The sequence below is a fragment of the Bufo gargarizans genome, chromosome 1 (genome assembly GCF_014858855.1).
Source record: "Bufo gargarizans isolate SCDJY-AF-19 chromosome 1, ASM1485885v1, whole genome shotgun sequence".
In the NCBI taxonomy this organism is placed as follows: Eukaryota; Metazoa; Chordata; class Amphibia; order Anura; family Bufonidae; genus Bufo; species Bufo gargarizans.
The window spans coordinates 574,470,050-574,487,915 of record NC_058080.1 but is presented as its reverse complement, the minus strand read 5'-3'; the positions used below and the strand labels follow the sequence as shown (position 1 = coordinate 574,487,915).

Here is a 17,866-nt window from a genome sequence, read left to right as displayed (position 1 = left end):
AGAGGAGCGCGATTTTTAAAATGCTGACAGGGCCGGCCGGAGGAGGAGATCACGGCTGGCCCTGTCACTCAACACGACGAGGGGGCGGTTTTTTGCGGCAGCTACCAGCAAGTAGATGTCCTATTTGCTGATAGAGACCTGATTTGCATATAATAAAACTTTGTTTTCTTAAGAAACGGCCGCATGAAAGTAAGTAACAACATTATATTCTCATATATTGCACTATAACGAATGTAAGTTGCCAAAAAAATAAAAAAATCACTTTAGTGGGGTGACAGAAGCCCTTTAACTTGATTTTGCTTCTGAACAGCAGCTCGGAGAAAGCATGGTCCCTGATGCGTATAGTTCTGCATACAATACAGAAACCAGCACTGTAGAGCAACAATACACCCTACAGCTTTGGCTCCCCCTACTAGACACAGGAGCCTAGGAGCTGCAGCATGCATAGGTATGTGAAACACACAACGAAGACCACAGCCAGCTAGTGCTGCTATTCAGAAGCAAAATCTGCTGCATCAGCTATTTAAAATTTATTTGGATTTACCCTTTAAGGCCATATTGTAGTGATTATTTTAAGGGGTTTATGATGACCTAGTCTTAGGACAGGGTCATCAATATAAGATCAGCGGGGGTTCAACTTCCAATCAGCTGTTTGAAAGGGATGCCGTGCTTGTGAGCACTGCATCCCCTTCGATGTTTATCTGCATGCTGTCTCCATTGTGGCAGACAGCATGCATCTGCACTGCCGCCATTTTGTAGCACACACAACTTTTTCCTAAAAAAAAAAAAAAAAAAAAAATTCTAATTCTGTGAGAATTCTCCATACTTCCTATTAAGCCCTGCCTAACAGGCAATTTACTATGGCAGGCTTGTTAGCCTTTAAAAAGCCTCAGAAACCGACTGACAACCTGTGTTTTTGCTGCAGGGGATGCCAGTTGGAGGTCAAAGGGAGCCCCACCCTTTGACCATCCTCTCAATGCCACAGTCACTATTAACTGTGGCATCCGAGGGGTTAAATGACCGAGATTGGAGTTCTCTCTAATCTCTGTCATTGCAGACAGGTGTCAACAGTGTTAGGCTACTTTTACACTGTGTAGAGAAAGTTACTATTTTCCGGTATTGAGATCCGTCATAGGGTCTCAATACCAGAAAAAAATGCTTCCGTTTTGTCCCCATTCATTGTCATGGGGGACAAAACTCAACTGAACAGAATGCTCCAAAAGGCATTCCGTCCCATTTAGTTGTGTTCCCATACTGGAGAGCAAACCGCAACATGTTGTAGTTTACTTTTCTCCTAGAATGCGGAGCAAGACAGATCCGGCATGACTACGAATGCAAGTCAATGGGGACGGATATGTTTTATCTGACAATAGAAAACAGACCTGCTCCCATTGACTTTCAGTGGAGTTAATGATGGATCCGTCTTGGCTATGTTAAAGATAATACAACCGAATCCGTTCATAATGGATGCAGATGGTTGCATTATCAGTAATGGAAGCGCTTTTGCTGAATCCTGGACATGTTTCAGTATAGAACATGTTTAATTTGCTTTGCAGAGCCATGGAATGGAAGAAAAGGGCCAGCATCTAATCCGCAAAAAAAAAAAAACAGATTGCCATTTTTGCGGACAGAATACGGCCATCTGAATGAGCTCTAACTATGAGCTGGTCTAAGTTAGTGTGCATTCATACTGCATTTGCAGTGTATGTTATGTCAGAACTTATACCTCTGCTGTATGCCATGATATAGCCATACATTTTGCAGGATGCTTCTTTATACAGTAGCAGTATTCTATATAGCAGTAAAAAAGGGAAGTGACATATACTGGCCAGATGGAAGTCACACTATGTATACGTTTTATATATATGCCTGGAGATTTCCCAAAGCATATGACAAATGATGCATTTTCAATTGAATGTGCATGTTGTTTTCCTATAGGGCAAAAGTCAATAAGCTACTAATTCAACATATTAACCCTAAAGTGGATTACAAATCTAGGTCCTGCAATTGATATACACTCATTACAATTGGTGTACAGTTTGAAAGTAATTGTGTACATTAATTAAAAAGGAATCAAAACGACAATGTCCCTTTATAAGCTAAACATATATACAAACTAATTTTTATTCACAGTTTCCTTCAAAATAGAAATTATAAAAAGGGAAAATGACCATTCCGCTGGTATTGGAAAGCATGCATGTGCAGGTGAAAACCCAGATTGCCCCATATAACAGTGCTCAAAGTGTTAGTAGTTTTAGTTCACTTAACATATCTGGTACCTCATGTATTTTTGCTTCTTTCTTGTTCTGTTGAGCTTGAAGTTCATTAAACCTTAACATTAACTCTTCTTTTTCACTCAGCAAGGCCTGACATTGGGCTCCTAACTGCTCAGCCAGACCTGTGGCTTCATATTTGCTTTTAGTTAGCGCTGCCACTTCCTCCAACATCTTATTACAGTTCTTCATGGTGTCTTCCTTTTGTGCTAGCACAGTTAAGTTTGCCTTCTCCAAGGTTTCTTGTGCCACCATAAGGCGAGACATTTCCTCTTGTAGATGATCAATTTCTCTTTCTTTGATTTCATGTTGACAACAGAGCTCTTCCAATTTTTTTGAAACACCATTATACAGGTCTTGGAGTTTTTCTTTGGAGGTTTTTAAGGAAGCATAATCATTATTAAGCTCTTCCAACTTAGAAGACAGACAATTTGTCTCAAGTTCTAGGTTCTCCTTTTCCTGTGTAAGGGTATTTAATACACCATCTACATTTCTCTTCTCCTCCATAAGTGCCTCATACTTACACTGAACCTCTTTGCTTTGTAGAAGTATCTGCTCCTTTTCTCCAGTGACATCTTCTAAGCTTTTCTGAAAGTCTACATACTCTAGCTCTAAGGAATCCTTTTCCTTTTTAAAAGTTTCTCTCTCTTCTGCTAACCTTTGCTCAAAACTTTTAAAACTTGCCTTAAGCTCACTGACTTTTTCTTGCAAGCCATCTCTATCTTTTATCAACAAATCTCTGTCTAGGCAACATTTATCGTAATCCTTCAGCAAAGACTCTTTCTCTACCAAGATCCCATTGTGTTCCACTTCTAGAGCAGACTTGTCTTTTTGCGTTTTTTTCAGCTTCAGTGTTAGACTTTCAATAGTTTGTTTCAGTTCCTCACTGAGTTTTGTTGCATCTACAGTTCTAAAATTTAAGGATTCAATTTCTTGTAATAGCCTGCTCTTCTCCTGACACAGTAAAAGGTTTGATACTTCTGAATTTTCCAATCTGGTCTTATGGCTTTCTAGTTCAGCAATAACTAATTCCTGTCTGGATTGAAGTTCAGTATTCAAGGATTTAAAATAAGTTCTTTCTTCTGATACAGATTCAAGCTGCTTTTTCACATCATTCAGCTGAAGAGCAATAAGGTCTTTTGCATTTTTTAGGTTATTCATTTCCTCCATCATTTCTTCCTGGACACATTTAGCCTCTTCTTCAGACTTTTGACTTCTCTCTACAAACTCTTGTTTTTCTTTTAAAAGATTATCTATTTCTGCAGAAAGCTTCCGCTCGGATGACAGAAGCACCTCCTTTTCTTGAAGCAAATTAAAACGTTCAGAGTCAGATATACTACTGCTGGTCTTTATCTCTTCAAGCAATTTTGTTAAACTTTCATTGGTGATTTGAAGCTCTTCAATGGCTTTTCCAGACCGATCAAGCTCTTTCCTCGTCACTGCAACTTTAGTTGTCAGCTCACTGTAATCTGCAGTCAATCTATCTTTTTCTTCTATCAGTTGAATAACTTTTACATTTAATTCATTTTGCTTTAATAGAAGGTTGTCTCTTTCTGAAGACAGTGCATCTGTTGTCTTTAGTAACTGGTCATGTTTAACAACTAACTCGGAAAACTTATCCTCCATTTCTAGATTATTAGCTAGGATTGTCTCATGTTCTGCTTTCAGTGCAGACATTTCCTTGACCAGATCGGTGTGTTTGGTTTCCAAGTCATCCTTTGAGCCTTTCAGATTTTGAATAATTTCATCCTTTTCCCCAATAATGGAGACTTTTTTATCTATTATTGTCGTCTGACGTTCCTCCAACTTCCGATTGTCCTCTTCAAGCACGGAAAGTGTTCTAAGCAGTTCATCTCTTGTTTCAACAATCTTTAGATTTTCCTGAACCAACACATCCAGTTGTGATTGCACATTAGCCAGTTCTGCTACATTAGAACTATGTTCCAGAGCCAAATTTTCTTTTTCTGTAAATAAACTCTCAATTTCTGTATTTAACCGATTTTGCTTTAGAACAAGGTCTTCCCTTTCAGAGGTGACTTCAGCAATGGTTTTGATTAGCATCTCCTTCTCTTCAGTTATGGCAACCATCTTTTTCTCCAGATCCACACATTTATCAGATGACACTTTTTTACCTGCTTGTAGAGCATCTATTTCTATTTCTAGAAGTTTCTGTTTGGCCATCAGATTGTCTATGTTTTTCTTCAGCATATCAATAATTTCATCTTTTTCCCTGCTAAGATTTATCTTCTCTTCCCCAAGCCTTATCTGCTGTTCCTGAATTACCTGATTTTTGTCTTGCAGTTCAATGTAATTTGCATATAGTGCCTCCTTGCTTAACTGAAGTTCTTTCACAGTAGCATCCATAGTAGTAACAGAAGACTGCAAGTCTTCACACACCAAACTGAGGTTCATAAATTCCTGTTTGGCACTATTAAGCTCATCTGTCAAATTTTCTTTGTCAGAGGCCAGTTTTTGAGAAGCACTAATCAATGTGCTACATGTATTTTCAAGATCCTGCTTCTCATGCATAATGTTGTCTTTTTCAGCTTTTACTTGCTCAAAAAGTGCTAAATGCTCCATTTTCTCTTGCTGAAGCACATTTATACACGACTCAAGCCCTACAATCTTTGAAAGCAGAGAATCCTTTCCTAGCTTTAAAGCATCTGCCTCCTTGAACAGCGAGTCTTTTTCCATTTTCAAACCCCTTATCTCTTCTGTCATAAGTTCAAACTCTTTGTTTTTGGATTCTAACACACAGGTTAAAGACTAAAGGGATAAAGTTGGGGAAAAGGAAGAAAAAAAATGAAAATAAAGCAAGCTAATGAGTCATGAAGTAAGCAATTTGTATGTATGAAGTGACCCACTTAAAGTGAACACAGTAAAAAGGTTCATATCTACGAACAACATATACATTTCAATATTGTCTTAGTGGTCTCTTTATACCTAGTTCAGGAACTTAAAGAGGACATCTGCTATGTCTAGACGACAGAAGGTTTCAGCATGAACACATGTTTTTGTGCATATGTGCACACATTGTAGCCTTCATCTGACCATACACATAAGAGAGCTGAATAATCTCTTTGGACTCCCCAAGATGCCTGCTTGGATCAGCCATGTGAGCATATTTTAAAGGGCAGATTTGTACCTATGTCAGCAGATTTGTACCTATGAAACTGGCTGACCTGTTTGCATGTGCGCTTGGCAGCTGTGTAAACATCATTACGTCTGGCCCTGTCCATCACAGTGGAGAGGGCGTGGCCATTGCAGAGAGTGGTGCAATGGCAACGCCCTCATTACCTCTAGAGGCTCATTTGCATATAATAAAACATAATTTTTCTCAGTAATGCGGGCACACATGAACATGGGACCAAAACAGATATCTTCAGCTGCCAAGCACACATGTAACAGGTCAGTCAGTTTCATAGGTACAAATCTGCTCCCAGATGCCCTTTAATTCAATATATTTAGAAGGGAGCAAGTCACTACTAAACTCACCACTGCTTGCAGCTTATGTTACGTGCATGGCCATCTTAAGACCTTCTTTACTAAGAGCTGCTTCGGGAGTTTAAGTTTTTTCTAAACTAGGAGCAAATACTAGGAAATTACTAATTGTGTTACCAACCATGCCTGGATACTATTTAGGGTCCATTCACACTTCCATATGAATGGGTTTGCATCCGTTCTGCAATTCTGCGTAACAGGTGCAGACCCATTCATTTCAATGGGGCTGCAAAAGATTCGGACAGCACACCGTGCGCTGTCCGCATCCATAGTTCCGTTCCGCAGCCCCGCAAAAAAGATAGAACATGTAGATTAGGCATTTCTATCACAGGGCCGGCCACATGTGGTCCGCAAAATGCAGAACGCACATGGCCGATGTCCGTGTTTTGCGTATCCCCAATTTGCAGACCTTCACCATTTGTTAAAATGTATTACTAATCCTTATAAAATTATGTTCAGACATTGCAGAGTCAGTAAAGAAAATCTGTAACTCATTTACAATACAATGCTTCCACTTTGGATTTGAGGGCATGCCTTATATTTTCAATAGGGAACCGCCAAAGTGGAAGCATTGTATTGTAAATGAGTTAAAGATTTTCTTTACTGACTCTGCAATGTCTGAACTTAATTTTATAAGGATTAGTAATACATTTTAAGAAATGGTGAAGGGTACATTCACAGGTCTGCAAATTGGGGATACTCAAAACACGGACATCGGCCATGTGCGTTCTGCATTTTGCGGACCACAAGATTGCCTGAACATACATAAAAAAATAAATGTATGCTGATTTTGTTGCATAACATTTATTGCACAAAAACAATTTGCACAGATAATTTAGGTAGGGGGTCTCACTTCATACATACAATTTAGAAAGCATTGTAAAAACTTAAATACTACTTAAGGCACCCAAACAAAAAAGTTAAATGAAACAATAAAGTTATGGAAATGAGCAGAAAAGGTTAGATTTGCTGTAATAAGTTATTATGCTGTGAACATGCCAGGTGTAGGAGCACTAACAAAAGAATATAAAAAGGAAGCCCAGTAGATATCAGCTATCGAGTTTAACCAGAAAGAAACCGCACCAGCATTTATAGTCTATAGCAGTGATGGCTAACATCCGGCACTCTAGCTGTGGTGTAACTACAACTCCCAGCATGCTTAATTCATTTCTATGGAGTTCTGACAACAGCCAAGCAAGTGTACATCTTGGGAGTCATAGTTTTACCACAGCTGAAGAGCCAGAGGTTAGCCATCACATGTCTATACTCTATATTTTCATATCTACTATTGAATAAACCTACAATGGAAATGTCTTTGGTCACTAATATACATGGAACTATTTAAACAGGCCCTAATACAGTCATATTATTGGTATAAGATTTTTAACTAAATGGGTTGTAAAAAAAAAAAAAAGGATTAGAAAAAAGGCTGCTTTCTTCTTGAAACAGAGCCTGTCCATCGGTTGTGTCTGGTATTGCAACTCCGCTCCACTGAAGTGAATAGGACTGAGCTGCTATACCGCACATGATAAATCATGAAAATACATTGTAGGGTAGCAATAATAAGGCGCCATCTATTCACTACATCATTGTATATAATGATACTCTATTGCTCACTAAATGATAAACAGTCCTTTTAATGTAAACTTAGTGATGACAACATATAGCTCACTTTCCTATAGTTGTACCTGCCTAACACGATTATACCAGCAGTAGCATTATTGGACCACATTCCCAGGTGCTAAACAGCATCCCCTTATTGAGTGTACGCTAATGCCTGCTAGATCTTGTGCGCTACCTCACCTAAACTGAATAAAGATGATGGCGGGACAGTGACCTCAGTGTTGAAATTAAAAAACATTACCTCTCTGGAGTGGATGTAAGTAGAGGTGGCGCCTTCCCCTCTACACGCGTTTTGTGTAATTGCTTCTGCAGAAGGAGAGGCTTGCGGGGTATAGGAGAGTGTTTAAAAACTAATCCTGGCCAATCAAGGACCAATCAGACTTGCACGTGATTGGGAGATGATTTTAGATCGAGAATGTCATCCTTTCCTTCAGTAGGATCATCAATGTCGGAAATAAATCCTAAAAATGGACAGGAAGCTACACAAAGATCAGGAAGAGATAAAACTAATTGGACCAGTAGAAACCAAGGAGGAAAATGTAAGATGGAGGAAAAAACAGAAAACAGGACTAAAAAAGGAAAAGAGGGTGCCTTACAGGTAATCAATTTATCTTCCATACAGTTAACTACTGATCAGATCAATGTGTTGAGAAAAGGTTTAAGTTTTCACCGTCCTGTAATATGGATTTATTTACAGTAACAAAAGATGTCCATCTATTTGCGAAAACATTTCTTAAAAAAAAATTATATTGCAAAAAGTATGGTGAGGAATGGTTTAATACGAATGAAGAAAGGGATGCTTTAAAGATTTTGGAGGATTTGGCTGATGAAAGGGACGATGAAGAGAAGGTAAGTCTGTTACCAAATGAGATAAAAAAGAAATCACAAACATTTACACAATTTCAGATTTGTCCAGCTATAGACATTATTGTTAAATTGGTGTGTGAGGATCTGGCGAATTTGGAAAAACAACAGGGTCGTGGTAAGAATAATTTGAATAGAGCCGAGTTCAAAGCCCCAGAGGCCCTGAGCAAAACAGAAGAAATTGTGATTAAGCAGGCAGATAAAGGGGGAAACAGTCATCTGGCCCTCAGAAATGTATGAAAAACAAGTGTACAAACTTCTTGAAGATAAGATATGTTAAAGAAGTCTGTTGACTAATCCACTTTCATTATTTCAAGGACAATTGAATAATATCCTGGAGCGGGCACAAGAAGAAAATGTTATTTAAAATAAAAAGTGAGGGAAGCGTTGATAATGCCACATCCAAGGATCCCTACTTTTTACATCATTCAAAAAATTCACAAGTATAGTTTGGACCCACCTGGGAGACCTATAGTAGCAGGTAATGATGGTCTATGTAAAAATGTTTGTAGGTTTATTAATCATTTAAAACAATTAGTGGTAACGTTACCATCATTTATACAGGATACCACGGTGGCCTTGAATAGATTGCAAAACATTTAATTCGATGAAGGGATGTTGATTGTGACAGAGGATGTTGAGTCCCTTTATACAAGTATTACACATGAGGATGGCATGAGAGTAGTGGCCGGGTTTCTTAAAGGTAATAACATGGAGCAGAAATTTAATGACCTGATTTTGGAGCGGTTGGATTTTATTTTAAAACATTTTTTTATTATTTGCAAATCCAAGGAGTGGCCATGGGCGCCACGTGCACCCCATCTTATGCAAATTTATTTCTGGTGGCCTGGGAAAGACATTTTTCACAATGAGAATATTCCAGGAATCAACAAGGTACATAATTGGATGAGATATATAGACTATGTTCTGATTTTGTGGGAGGGGACTGAAGAAGATCTGAAGGAGTTTATGAATATTTAAATAGGAATCTAAACAAACATCAAATTAACTTTCCAGGCGGCAAGAGAAGTGAACTTCCTGGATTTAAAGATCAAAGTGGATGAAAAATGAAAATTGGAGACGGACATCTATAGAAAAGAAACGGCAGTGAACGCTCTTCTCCATGCAAAATCAGCACATCCAAGATCAACAATCAACTGATACCCACCGGTCAGTTTTTAAGGCTAAAGAGAATTTGTTCTAATGAACACCAATTCAAAAAAACAGGCGGTTAATTTGAAGAAACGATTTGAATTAAGGGGATATGGCAATAGACAGATTAAAAAGGAAATTCAAAAGGCTCGACAGAAATCTAGAGAACGACTACTATGTCCGAATGTAACAACTAAAATGGTGGAAGGTCAAGAGATGAGGTTTATAACAAATTACAACAAACAATGGAATCTGATAAATGAAATATTAAAAGAACACTGGGAAGGACATATTGAAAACAGACACCACCTTAAGGAGATGTGTCACGGATAGACCATTAATGACACCAAGAAGGTCGAGGAATTTAAAAGGACATTTTGGTCCATAGCCATTATATACCAGAAATAAAAGAAAAGATGTACAGACGAACAGTGGGCTCCTTTCCATGTGGGTCACGTAAGGATTGCAAAAATATAGAAAAATCTAAAAATTTTAGCAATGTGGAAAAAAAGAAAATATATGAGATCAGACAATACATCTCGTGTTCTTCCACAGGAGTGGTGTACCATGCCACTTGTCCTTGTGAAAAAATATATGTTGTGCTCACGACAAGAGAACTAAGAAAAAGGGTTAGAGAACACGTGAGAGATATTGAAAAAGCGAAAGATGAAGATATCAATAGCTTGAAAACGATTCCCAGGCATTTCAGGATTCATCATAATAGTAATCCAAATCTTCAGCGACTCAAAGGTATTGATACGGTGCATTTGGGGTCCAGAGGGGGCAATAAGGGTTAAAAAAAAATAGCCCAGATAGAAAGTAAATGGATCTTTAGATTGGGTACTATGGCACCTAGAGAACTCAATGAAAACCTAGGATTTAGTGCCTTTATCTGAAAAGATAGCATTGTCAAACTGGGGTCCTTTCATTTTAGAGAAGGTTTTAATAGTTTTTATTATTCATGATTTTAATTGATTATTTTTGTTATTCGTATAGAGAATCAATATTGTTGGGGAAGAATTATCCTGATCAGCCTGGAGAATAAGAAAGATCAATATACAGGTCCTTCTAAAAAAAATTGCATATTGTGATAAAGTTCATTATTTTCTGTAATGTACTGATAAACATTAGACTTTCATATATTTTAGATTCATTACACACAACTGAAGTAGTTCAAGCCTTTTATTGTTTTAATATTGATGATTTTGGCATACAGCTCATGAAAACCCCAAATTCCTATCTAAAAAAATTTGCATATCATGAAAAGGTTCTCTAAACGAGCTATTAACCTAATCATCTGAATCAACTAATTAACTCTAAACACCTGCAAAAGATTCCTGAGGCTTTTAAAAACTCCCAGCCTGGTTCATTACTCAAAACCGCAAATCATGGGTAAGACTGCCGACCTGACTGCTGTCCAGAAGGCCATCATTGACACCCTCAAGCAAGAGGGTAAGACACAGAAAGAAATTTCTGAAGGAATAGGCTGTTCCCAGAGTGCTGTATCAAGGCACCTCAGTGGGAAGTCTGTGGGAAGGAAAAAGTGTGGCAGAAAACGCTGCACAATGAGAAGAGGTGACCGGACTCTGAGGAAGATTGTGGAGAAGGACCGATTCCAGACCTTGGGGGACCTGCGGAAGCAGTGGACTGAGTTTGGAGTAGAAACATCCAGAGCCACAGTGTACAGGCGTGTGCAGGAAATGGGCTACAGATGCCGCATTCCCCAGGTCAAGCCACTTTTGAACCAGAAACAGCGGCAGAAGCGCCTGTCCTGGGCTACAGAGAAGCAGAACTGGACTGTTGCTCAGTGGTCCAAAGTACGTTTTTCGGATGAAAGCAAATTTTGCATGTCATTCGGAAATCAAGGTGCCAGAGTCTGAAGGAAGACTGGGGAGAGGAAAATGCCAAAATGCCTGAAGTCCAGTGTCAAGTACCCACAGTCAGTGATGGTCTGGGGTGTCATGTCAGCTGCTGGTGTTGGTCCACTGTGTTTTATCAAGGGCAGGGTCAATGCAGCTAGCTATCAGGAGATTTTGGAGCACTTCATGCTTCCATCTGCTGAAAAGCTTTATGGAGATGAAGATTTCATTTTTCAGCATGACCTGGCACCTGCTCACAGTGCCAAAACCACTGGTAAATGGTTTACTGACCATGGTATTACTGTGCTCAATTGGCCTGCCAACTCTCCTGACCTGAACCCCATAGAGAATCTGTGGGATATTGGGAAGAGAAAGTTGAGAGACGCAAGACCCATCACTCTGGATGAGCTTAAGGCCGCTATCGAAGCATTCTGGGCCTCCATAAGACCTCAGCAGTGCCACAGGCTGATTGCCTCCATGTCACGCCGCATTGAAGCAGTCATTTCTGCAAAAGGATTCCCTACCAAGTATTGAGTGCATAACTGAACATAATTATTTGAAGGTTGACTTTTTTTGTATTAAAAACACTTTTCTTTTATTGGTCGGATGAAATATGCTAATTTTTTTAGATAGGAAATTTGGGTTTTCATGAGCTGTATGCCAAAATCATCAATATTAAAACAATAAAAGGCTTGAACTACTTCAGCTGTGTGTAATGAATCTAAAATATATGAAAGTCTAATGTTTATCAGTACATTACAGAAAATAATGAACTTTATCACAATATGCTAATTTTAGAAGGACCTGTATAGGAGAAGACTGCAGTGCAAAAAAAATGCATTTTTGGTGACGAAAAATACGGGAAGGAGGGAAGAATTGTATTTTTAAGGACACTATAAAGGAAAAATCATGATTAATTTGCTTGATTTTACAGCGGGTTACTACAGTTAATTGATGTTTAAAAATCACAGTGGGTAGTTTTTTTCATTTGATGGTTTTGAGATATTTATAATTGGCACTATAGCACTTTAGGAACAATGAATAATAATAATAATAATTATAATAATATTTAATGTATTAGCACTTCAGCACTTTATGGGCAGTGTGTGTAATGTAGGTGCTATTAAATTGTAATATGTTTTCTTCCCACACCCGTAGTGAATGTTAAAATTCGCTGTGCGCGCATGGCTGATACTGCAGCTTGCTTGCGCTGCATCTCCAAGGAGTTGGGACGCCGATGACGTCAACCTGCGTCTAGTTGAGATGCTGGATTGCCCTTCTCGGCGTAACACTCAGGGGAAGGGCAGAAGTCACGTGTAGGTGCGGGCAGAGATTGGCCATGCGCCATCGATACGGCGGCGGATTCATGAGAGTCACAAGTGCAAGTCTGATTGGTCCTTGATTGGCCAGAATTAGTTTTTAAAGACTCTCTTATACCCCTATACAAGCTCTCCTCCTGAAGAAGCAATTACGCGAAACGCGCATAGAGGGGAAGGCGCCACTACCACTTACATCCACTCCAGAGAGGTAATGTTTATTCATTTCAACACTGAGGTCACTGTCCCGCCATCATCTTTATTCAGTTTAGGGGAGGTAGCGGACAAGATCTAGCAGGCATTAGCGTACACTCAATAAGGGGACGTGTTTAGCACCTAGGAATGTGGTCCAATAATGCTACTACTGGTATAAATCAGGTTAGGCAGGTATATACTATAGGAAAGCGGGCCATATGTTGTCATCACTAAGTTTACATTAAAAAAGGACTGTTTATCATTTAGTAAGTGATAGAGTATCATTATATACAATGATGAATAGATGGCGCCTTATTATTGTTACCCTACAATGTATTTTCATGATTTTTATGATTATTTAAAGAGTGATTTTTAAAAGAGATTTAATGTTACTCATTGGTTTCTTGATATAAAATTAGTATTTGAGTACTCCCACAGAATATATATGTTACCACTTTGTGGATCATAAAGAGTATATGTATCCATAATAAAATGTCCACTTTTGTGTATAATAGAAGCTGGTCTTGCACTGAAATAGTTTTCATATAGGGACGAGTTGTTCAAACCCTTACTCAAATTAAAGTGTACCTAAACCAATCTATTCTAAATGTGAGGGAAATTACTTTTACAATATAGTTGAATGTATTTTTATTTTTTTTATTTTTTTACTTTGCCTAGTGAAACAGGCACATGAAGTTCAGGTGCCTATTGCACACTACAATCCATACACTTGCCCACCGGTGTGTACTGGAGTACGCACACCCCTGCGGCCACACAAAGAGCTGTACAGGACAGAGCACTGCTGCCCGTTACTAGCCTGGTCTTCTCCCTGGTGAAATCGATAGCATTTGAGGCTTTAGCAGAACAGACACAGACAGAGCAAAGATTTGCTATGTGAGCACCTGCACTGCACTCGCTCCACTAGTAGCTCTTAAAGCTAAACTTAACTCCTGCCTGATCCTTAACTCAAAATTAGGGCTGAAAATAAAGAAATGAAGACACTCACCTCTTGCATGCAGCTCTGTTTCACCACCAATGGTTTTATTCCTGCAGCTTTCAGCACTGCAGCCCTGCACGTGATGAAAGATGGGTTGTCACACATCCAGTTTACAGGGGACCGAAAGCTGCAGTGATCGGACCGTTGGTGCTGAAACAGAGCTGCATGCAAGAGGTGGGTGTCTCCATGTCTTTATGTTAAACACATTTCAGCCCAAGATTCAGGGTCAGACAACCATTTAAAATCCAGCTTAAAAGTAAACATTTTAACTTCTCTAGCCTCACGGAGCACATCTAACATGAGGCCATATTAGATTATTAGGAGGTAGTACTTCAAAGGAGCAGAGGTGCACATAGTGATGAAATCTGTTAACCGTTAATTATAAAATCAATGCACATATAACATATGTATACAGGTGAATGACTGACAAAGGAAATAACAGAGCGTTGCCAAAGCATATGGGTTTCATTGGGTCTGATCTACCAGTATTCCTACAGGCAATCTTGAATTAGCGTACCATTCAATCCATAGTGTCACATGAAACAGGATAACAATTTTACATGTGTGAAGGATTTGGCGTAGTAATTATTGCGGATTCTGTTAAACCGTTTGATTCAGTGTAGAGTTTTGTGCACTGGTCTATGTGACAATATGAACAGTCACAGTGGTGCCTCGAGCACGATTTTGTTTGTGATCAAATGCATCTACTTGGCAGAGAATTTCAAATGAGAAAAAAAAAAACGTTTAAAACTTTATGAAAGGTCTTCAAATATTGCTAAAAACTGTGTATACTTAAAACCCAGAAAAAGTACCTTGGCCTGTTCTGCTTGCTGTTGCAGCTCTTCCATTTGTTGGACCATACTATTCTGTGTTGCTTGCGCAGCTTTACACATTTCCTCTTTCACCTGCAGATTTTGTTTAAGCTCACCAATTGCAGTTTGATGTTGGGAAACTAAATCTGCAATTGATTTTTCGTTTAACGTCTGCATCTCTTTATTCTCTCGCTGAAGTTTTTCAACTGTCAGTTTCTGGAGGAAAAGCAAATCACACCATTGAAATACAAAAGACTATTCCAACAAACATAATGTCTGTCATAAAGATACATTTGTAAGCAAATGCACAGATAAGAGGCAAAAATTCTATATGGGGGTGGGGGTGGGTTCAAGAAGTGGTGGACCTAAACCTACAGATGTACCTCTACTACAACTGTACATGGTCTTACACAGCTGACATCCTGCTACAGTGGCCGGGATTGGAGACCCTGGTTGTTCAATCCCTAAAATGCCATGGCAAATAGGGACCATGGCATCTGAATCGGCATGCACAGATGATGTCTGCGTCATCTGGATGCAGAAAAATGTCATCAGTGCATGTGCAGTACTGCGTATGCACCAATTCCAAAGATGTAGGTGCAAGAGTTCAGGACCAGACGAGATTACGTTGACATTGCCTTGCCCTATCACTCAAAGCGGGAGGGTTTTAGCAAGTAAAGTGAGCTCAGCTTGGCATTATATACCATCAGGGCTGTATACACTGTGCATTTTGTTACATCCTTTCTGTCCGTGCCTATGCCAGTCCACCATTAGATTACTTGTTATTAGCCCATACACATTAGGGCCAACTAGGAGCTGCCAGATAGGTTCGAGGACGGGGGGGTCTCCACCTTCAGGAGTCGCCCCTGGGCAGAGGGCCCAGATCTAGGTTTTGCAATTAAGGTTACCTTACCCCCCCCCCCCCCCTTCTTAATAGAATCTTGGTGGACGGCTATATGTATGGACATTATAGGACAAATTGTTTGCCGTATGAGTAATATTAAAGTTTATCTTTTTGCAAGGGTTATGCTGTAGCTGGACTAGTAATTCTTACCTTTAACCCATTATATAGATTTGTATCCATTTAGGCTGGATTTTGATCTTCTACTTTTGATTATGGCCAGTTTTCTCTCAGGGACTATATTCACCGAAGCCCTAGTTATCGAAGCAAGGGATATATTCTCGGATAAGGATGTACCGGGTTTAGGCCAACAGGTCACTAGTAAACAGGTTTTTAACAATTTATACAATTGCTATAAGGAAAACATTAAGTCGTGGTGGGAGATCAAATCCCTGGAGAGTTATATTGGACATAAAATCGTCCCCCGGGGGTTACGCCTTCGGGGAGGAGATACTCACACAAAGCTCACTTAATTTAATGAATCTACTACTTGAAGAAGAGAAACAAGTCTTCGACCAGGCTACCAAAATACCTCCTCCTCCTCCTCGCCTCCCTCTGGTTATTCCAACATTCAAACTCAACCACAACAGTCATCATCTTTTTTAGAGAAGAGCGTGATGCCCCATCAGCTACGCGATCGGGGTCAACAGGACAGGGGACAGTAACAGATCTCCTCATCGATTTAAATAGAGATCATACTCGTGTCACTGGATCAGGTCCGTTCACTACATTAAAATTGAAAAGTAAGAAAATGCCCCCCCCCCCCCTCGATAACTATGAGCATGTAGACATTTTTCTACAAATGGTCATCAATGACCTTGAACATCTTGCTCGATTAGGCCCAAAATCCTTTAATCTTTCCCGCACAGAGATGCAGGCATTACAGTCTCTCGAAAAAGACCGCAGTATTGTAGTAAGACCTTCTGATAAAGGCGGTAATTTGGTTGTTCTCGAGAATGATGCCTATATCCATATGTGCCTGGACCTCCTTAAGGATAAGGAAGGCTATAGAATTTTACCCTCGAATCCTACTCAGATATTTTTGGCCGATCTTAAACAGATTCTGTTGGCTGGCTTGAAGAAGAAAGTGATAGGGGCACTCGAATTTGAGTTCCTGTTACCCACTAAACCCTTGAGTGCGACATTCTACGGGCTCCCCAAGATTCACAAAGGGGTTAACCCGTTGAAGGGTCACCCTATAGTATCGGGAGTCAACTCACTTACTCAGAATTGTGGGGTATACCTGGACAAGGTGTTGAGGGAGTTCGTTGTGTCCCTCCCAGCATATACGAGGGACACAATGGACTTCCTCAACAAAATTGATGCTCTCGTTCTTGACTCTGACTGTATCTTATGTAGCATTGATGTTGAGTCATTATACAGTTTGATTCCTCATCAGCATGGCCTTAAAGCCATAGAGTATTTTTTATGTGCTAGGGGTATACAATACGATTCACACAATAGCTTTATTATCAGGCTACTCGAATATACCCTAACCCATAACTTCTTTCTATTCAACTCAAGATTCTACCACCAGCTCAGGGGGACGGCTATGGGGAGCCCCTGTGCCCCCACATACGCCAATCTCTTTCTGGGCTGGTGGGAAGATACACACGTCTTTCCAGATCATGATGTCTGGTGGTCCAGAAATATTCAATTCTGGACCCGCTATATCGACGACGTGTTCGTTGTATGGAAGGGAGACTCGATTGAGCTTAAGCGCCTTGTTTCTGATCTACAAAAATGAAATTGGACTCCATTTTACCTATGAACAAAATCCGTCCAGCATTACATTTCTGGACGTAATGGTAACAATAGTAGGGGACCATCTATCTACTAATTTATACAGGAAGACAACAGCAACTAACTCTCTCCTTCACTGGAGCAGTTACCATCCTACCTCCCTTAAACAGGGTATTCCGAGAGGACAATACCTTCGGGCACGGAGGAACTGCTCCAGTGATGAAGCCTTCTTTAGAGAGGCAAGGGCCCTCCAGGACAGATTTGCTGCCAGAGGATACCCACAACCAGTGCTCAAGGATGCCTTTAAACATGCACGGTCCAGAGTACGTAGCGATTTACTTATTCCAAAAATGAGGAAAATTGACAGCCCCCAGCCGATGAGAATTATCTCTAATTTTGATACTGCTAACCAAGACGTCAAGAAAATTTTAAATAAATACTGGCCTATCGTTAAAATGGACCCTGACCTCTCTGAAGTTGTGACCGAACGTCCATCCGTCTCTTATAGACGGGGAAGAAGTCTCAGGGATCGGCTGGTGGCTAGTCATTTTCTACCACCTGTGAAAGAGGGCACCTGGCTGGACCGACGGCCGATAGGTGTCCATAGATGCGGCGGGTGTAAGGCATGTG

At 39.8% G+C, this 17,866-nt stretch overlaps 1 protein-coding gene across 6 annotated transcripts in view; it reads right to left on the bottom strand.

The window, feature by feature from the left end:
- Window positions 1–17,866, bottom strand: part of CLIP1 (CAP-Gly domain containing linker protein 1) — a 123,842-nt gene that overhangs the window by 39,807 nt on the left and 66,169 nt on the right. For 4 of the 6 annotated variants that reach the window (XR_006387409.1, XM_044275728.1, XM_044275724.1 and 1 more), the window contains 2 exons: window positions 14,593–14,808; window positions 2,280–5,039 (listed from right to left, as the gene is read on the bottom strand). Coding sequence is in view for 5 of the 6 variants with exons in the window: in XM_044275728.1 (XP_044131663.1) it covers window positions 2,280–5,039; window positions 14,593–14,808 (2,976 nt within the window). In the remaining variant the exon portion in view is untranslated. The remainder of the gene's footprint in view (window positions 1–2,279; window positions 5,040–14,592; window positions 14,809–17,866) is intronic. The other 2 variants (XM_044275726.1, XM_044275727.1) reach the window with 1 other exon arrangement.